Source organism: Sinocyclocheilus rhinocerous, unplaced genomic scaffold (genome assembly GCF_001515625.1).
Source record: "Sinocyclocheilus rhinocerous isolate Xijiao unplaced genomic scaffold, SAMN03320098_v1.1 scaffold1095, whole genome shotgun sequence".
Lineage (NCBI taxonomy): Eukaryota > Metazoa > Chordata > Actinopteri > Cypriniformes > Cyprinidae > Sinocyclocheilus > Sinocyclocheilus rhinocerous.
This window is the reverse complement of record NW_015628319.1, coordinates 101559-107620: the sequence shown is the minus strand read 5'-3', so window position 1 is coordinate 107620 and position 6062 is coordinate 101559. Positions and strand designations below refer to the sequence as shown.

General features: G+C 36.9%; 1 protein-coding gene across 1 annotated transcript in view; it reads left to right on the top strand.

The window, feature by feature from the left end:
* Positions 1–215: 215 nt before the first annotated feature.
* Positions 216–6062, top strand: part of LOC107737392 (period circadian protein homolog 2-like) — a 32654-nt gene continuing 26807 nt past the window's right edge. Inside the window, exons 1-2 of the mRNA XM_016548883.1 lie at positions 216–377; positions 5257–5736. Of these exons, the coding sequence (XP_016404369.1) occupies positions 5351–5736 (386 nt within the window). The 5' untranslated portion in view covers positions 216–377; positions 5257–5350. The remainder of the gene's footprint in view (positions 378–5256; positions 5737–6062) is intronic.

Genomic DNA, 6062 nt, shown 5'->3' with positions numbered 1-6062 from the left:
CTACTGATTTGCCCATACGCAGCGCACGCCGTCACTGGCCATGGGTGTCCACGTGAGACGTATGACATACTTATGTAAAGAGACTGGCGGTCCTTTCGGCCAATCACAGTGCGCTTCTGGTATTTCCGCATTTGCCGCATGCAAATTAGCGGGGTTTGACCAATGGGAGCGTTCGGTGGGAGGAGTTTGAATTCAGGTCATGCTGCGAGCTCGGGAGATCCAGTGCAGCGGTGTGAGAGAGCATTCAGCGCTGAAGTGTGTCAAACTGACGCTGAGGCTTGACCGGAATTTCAGGAATATATCTTATTTAGCCGGACTCTTGGCCGGACAGGACTGAGACCTGTTTTGAGACGTCTATCCTGTACGAAAGTTGTCAGGTAGGATACATTCGTTTTTTAAAGAGCCGGAGGTTGAGCTGTTGTATAACACTTTCCATTGACTGCAATGTGACCAGTGTTCATAAACAAGTTTGTGTCATGAACACAAAGTGATGTTCATATAGATGCACGGTCACATAGGTTAAACACATCAATTCGGTCAAATATGTGTCAAAGACTGATATTTTATATGTATTAAACTTAGGCGTTGCATAACTGTGTGAGCGATTAGGTCATCTCCGGTCAGTGCTCCAGAGCAAAGCCCTATATATCACTACAGTTTTGTCCTCCTTGTTTACCTCAACAAAAAACAGCCATATAACTTGTAAAATTTAAATGCACCCTATTTACTGAGACTGCAACATATTTTGCTAAAGGTATGAGGCAAGAACTCCTAGTTATGAGCCAGCCTACCAGCCTCATTGTCATGGCAAGCCATTTTAACATTTATTTCTTAAAACTAACTGCTATTTTTTTTCGTTACTTGTACTTATTTTTACATGTCTAGTAATAAATTAAATACTAACTAATAGCCTTTTCAGTTTCACTAACAGCTATTCATTACTAGCACTTTGAATACTAATTAGTATGGATTCAGTTAGACACTTATTTAAAAATGTTCTTAGTAACAACTGGAATAGATTCTATAGTTCAATAAATAAGTGTTGTTATTATTCAGTTTGTTATAGGATGACTGGAATATATGCTAGTAAATATTCTACTAACTGTAATATTTGTATGGTTATATACGCAATAAGTAATAGTTTCTAATGAATAAGTGACAGTACCATTTAATAGTTAAAATGTAATTGTAATGTATTATTAATAATAAAAAACAACTACTAATAATAACATAAAAGTCGAGACTGTTAAAAAAAAAGAATAAATGTTTGAATAGCTTGCCACACATTTCCCTCGCAAAAATGAATGAATCTCAACCTCATCTACTGTATAGGTCTGGATGTGGTCGTTATACGTCATTGCAGGCTGTATATATAATTGTCACGAGTAGTCATGTATGTTAGATAATGTCTTTCTGTAACACATGTCTCTGATGCATAGTTCAAACTTATGCATGAGACAATGAATGAAGCACTTAATGCATGTTTTAGTTTGCGTTAATACATAAAATTTAAATCGAATTCACTGCTATGCACAAAAAAATGCATAGTATTTAAATAATCACATAATGAGTTCCAATTGTGTTGAAATGTAAACATTCAAAGAATATGAACTATTTGCATTCAGAGCTGTCTGTAAATTTATATAAGTCCTCCTTACATAAAGCAAGTAGTCCATGTGCCATTGCTACTTTATGTAATTGCTACAATTACATAAATGTCTCTAACTTGATACTGAGTTATAAAACTGTCTGCAAGGTGGTTATGTGGTTCATGTTTTATATAATTAGGTTTAGGTTTTTTTTTTTGTCTGATCTTTACTTGCTTAACATTACAATATTGTTTTTGTTACAGAGAGAAATATTAAATGTATGCATTTCAAGTCGTTTTAGAATGTAATGAAAGATGCTGTAGATCAGATATACTTTGCAATACATTATTTTGCTACAGACCTATATTCCAACCGAATTCAGCCAATCTACTATGGAGTAGCAGTTGTTGGTCTTTGAGGTCAGTGACCTGAAAAAAAAAAATGCTGAATTGGCAGTGAGATTGGGACTATAGGCTTGTTTAATAGTGCTGGCAGTGGACTTGGACATGATATTTTTAGCAGGCAAAGTTTGCTTAAGAGGCCGGGGAGGTGCATGAATTTGGCTTGTAAAGTAAGGATTTTGAATACTGGTGGATTGATTGCTTTGAATTGCGTGTATAATTGAAAATTATATAATAAAAAATGTACACTTGCAATTTACTTTGTTTTTTATGTTTTTATACTTGTATACTAATAAGAAGATAGCATGGACTTTGTCTCTGTAAAGTTAGTCTTAATGTAATAGCTACACACATAATTATGGAACAATGTGGTTTAGTAAAAGGTTTTTTCATGTGCTTCAAAATTGTTTCAAATGGTTTCTTCCGTTTAGTTTTTACCAATCACTGCAGATCATGTATTAGCCAATGTGCTGTTCCCAATAGTACCTATGATTGTATTAGAAAGAGATATCAATATAGGTCTGTCAGCTGTAATTATATTAAAATGCAGTGTTCTGCTTCATGCCCCCCAGGTAGAGTGTATCACAGGAAGACGCCTTATAGGGTTTAAATAAAGTTCACATTAATGGCTAATAATGTGTCATTTGAAGGTCACATCTCTAGATCACCTGATTTATATGACTTTTAAGAAGGACAAAAGTAGTCATTTTCACTAGGTTACAAGGTTATAGTTAAAGATTCACACTGAAAGGCTGAAAGCCACGTTTTCACGTGCTGGGGTTTGCATAAGCTTATGTGATTTGCGTCAGATATATGGCTTAATAACTGATACTGTCTGTTTATTTCACTTTCTGTCTTGATTAACAGTGTCACAGTGCCTGACCAGTGAGTTACTATATAACTGGAAATTCAAAGGTTAGCGGCGATGTGTCATCACCCTGTAGGTTACTGGGTTACAGTAGGCACTCGTCCAGACATATTTATGTCTCATTGGTGCTAATAATTTAAACAGGTGTGAGTTGGGTAGGGCCGCAAGTAATTAAACCATTGATGTACATGCCAGGCAGTGCTGGCATTATGGTTGTAGAAGTGTGTGATTATACGAAGACTATGATTTTTGCAGGAACCTTTATACAGTGGGCAGGACTGCTTTATTCACACATGAGAACGACAAAGAAATGTCTCTCAAACAATTCAAGAGGACAAAAAAAGTTGATATTAAAGGGCAGACGTCTACGCTCGGCCAGCAACCAAGTAATAGCTAAAGCATTCAGTAGATATGTGTAAATAATTTGTGGCTAATCCAATCAGAATTTAAAGTCAAAATGATGCATTTAAAAAATATAATTCAGTGTATAATTCCAAAATGTGCATTGCCATTGATTTTATATATAAAAAATAATGTTACATAGTGTTCAGAAGTTTGGGATCAGTAAGATTTTTTTTTTTTCCAAGTCTCTTGCTCATCAAGGCTGTATTTATTTGGTCAAAAATACAGTAAAACAGAAATATTGTGAAAAAAAAATTATATTTAAAATAACGGCTTTCTATTATAATATTCTTAAAAATATAATTTATTCCTCTGCTGGCAAATTTTGTGCTGGTCTTCAGTGTCACATGATCCTTCAGAAATTATTCTAATATGCTGATTTATTATCAATGTTGGAAACCGTGGCGCTGTTTTATATTTTTGTACTGACCCCAATTTTTGGACAGTAATTTATTGTTATAAGAGATTTCTATTTTGAATAAATGCCTGTCTTTTTAACTCTTTATTCGTCAAAGAATCCTGAAAAAGTATCACAGTTTCCAAAAACATAAATAAATAAGCAGCACAATGGTTTTCCAACAGTATAATAAATCAGCATATTATAATGATTTGTGAAGAATCATGTGTGACTGTGACACTGAAGACTGCAGCAATGGCTGAAGAAAATCCATCTCTGCATCACAGAAATAAATTATATTTTAAAGTACATTGAAATAGAAAACCATTATTTTAAATTGTAGGCTAATAATATTTCACAATATTAGTGTTTTTGTTATTATTATTATTATTATTATTATTATTAGTGTTTTTGTCTGAATTTTTGATCAATCAAATAAATGCAGCCTTGGTGAGCAGAAGAGACTTGTTAAAAAAAACATAGATATTATCATTTTATTCTATTAATTGTTTATTTTGTGTTTTCCCCCCCATATGTTTTTGGATATGCAAGTTTTAAGAATTGTATAAATTTCATTGCATAAATCACAAAATATAAAAGTGGAATTTGCAAAGAAAAACATGCTATTCCTTTTCAGAAACAAATTCTTTGTTTTCTGAGCCATTTTCCAAAGAGTTTTAGCAACTGACCACACATTTTTTTTGTGAATTAATGATGCAGTTTCATTTTTAGTGAATTAATTTGATGCAAGTTCACACCGGTGTTCTAGCAGTACCGTATGTATGTAATAACACAATATACAAGCCATGCATGGTAAATCTAGACAGGTCTTGGTCAGACAGGTAATCCATTAACATACTCTACTCTCTGTCAATCCTATACAATCCTGTTGGGTAAAAGAGTGGTAAGTCACGAATCAGGTGTCCTTCCTTAATATGGCCCATCTCAGTTCCTTACCAGGAAACTTGGCTCTGGTCAGACGACTATTTATTTCTTCAGAGCAAAGGGATAAGAGTTTATTTTTTCCCCCTGCCATTTTAATGGCAACATGAAGGGATGAAAACCAGTCAGGGCCTGTTGTTGGTCCAGACAGCTGTCTAGCATCTTTTATGTGCACTTGCTGGGATTAATGCTTTGAAGGAGGCAGTGTTTACAAGACGAAATGCCACATCTGTTCGGCTAAAGGACACTGTACAGACACAACGAGGGGATGCCAGAGATGCCCACCTTTGAACACTCAGTTTAGGCTCTCTGGGACCAGACAGAGGCTGGCCTGTCTATAGATTGTGGATCAGTAGTGGATCAGACAGGGCTGTGCATGCATCACTTTGATGTGAGTTTGACTTTTTCAACTTTTGAGGTTCTACTTTTGATGGAGAGCGAAGTTAGAAGAAGAGCGTGCAACTGAAGAGGTGATTTTATCTCCTGTGCAGTGATCGCATCCAGATTAGCTTTGTCCCATCTTGCCCTGGTTTCTTTTGACGTACCTGTCTGTCGTACATAAGCGTACATTCCACTTGTCGAAAGACAAGGGCTTCTGATTTTTGAGATGGAAAATTTCAGACGATTGACTAATTTTCTGTCTGTTTATTCCCGTAGAAATCCAAGTGTCGTCTACATTCCCTCTGTGTGCCCGACCATGAAGATAGGGTGATCTTCTGGCTCCTTGCAACACTCCTTCAAACCATTTCCAATGTCTGAGGACTCGGGATCCAAACCGTACCTGTTCTCCTCACTGGAGGGGCAGAATGAAGCAGCCGGATACAGTTCAATGGCGACGCTGCATCGTATGAGTAGTTTCGTGAAGGGGGCCGAACTTGACCTGGCATCTGAAGGTAGCGACAGCAGCCAAGACCCTCCTGCTTCACCCCACAACAGCCGGAAGATGGCACATTCCCTCCATGAGGATGTGGAGATGAAGAGCAGCGGGTCCAGTGGGAGTGGAACTGAGTCCCATGGCAATGAGTCCCATGGTAATGATTCTCACGGAAATGAGTCTCATGGCAACGAGTCTTCTGGGAGTTCCAATAGCCGAAGCAAGGACTCGGCACTATTAGAGTCATTGGGAAGTAACAAAAGGTAATTTAGTTATAGTCTGTTTGTCTGTGACTTGCAGTGGCCCCAATAAGTATGTAGACACTAGACCGATTATAATTTTAGTGGGTAGTTTATCGCATTAGCTGTAGACAGGTTCTACTAACATTTGACAACCACAAAGTGGCACACACACAAGTTTGTTGGTAATAATACTTTTATTAACTTGGGGAACTTCCCCAAAAGTTAACTTGTAACTTTTGGGGAAGTTGTGGCCTAATGGTTAGAGAGTCGGACTCGTAACCCAAAGGTTGTGGGTTCGAGTCTCGTACCGGCAGGGATTGTAGATGGGGGGAGTGAATGTACAGCGC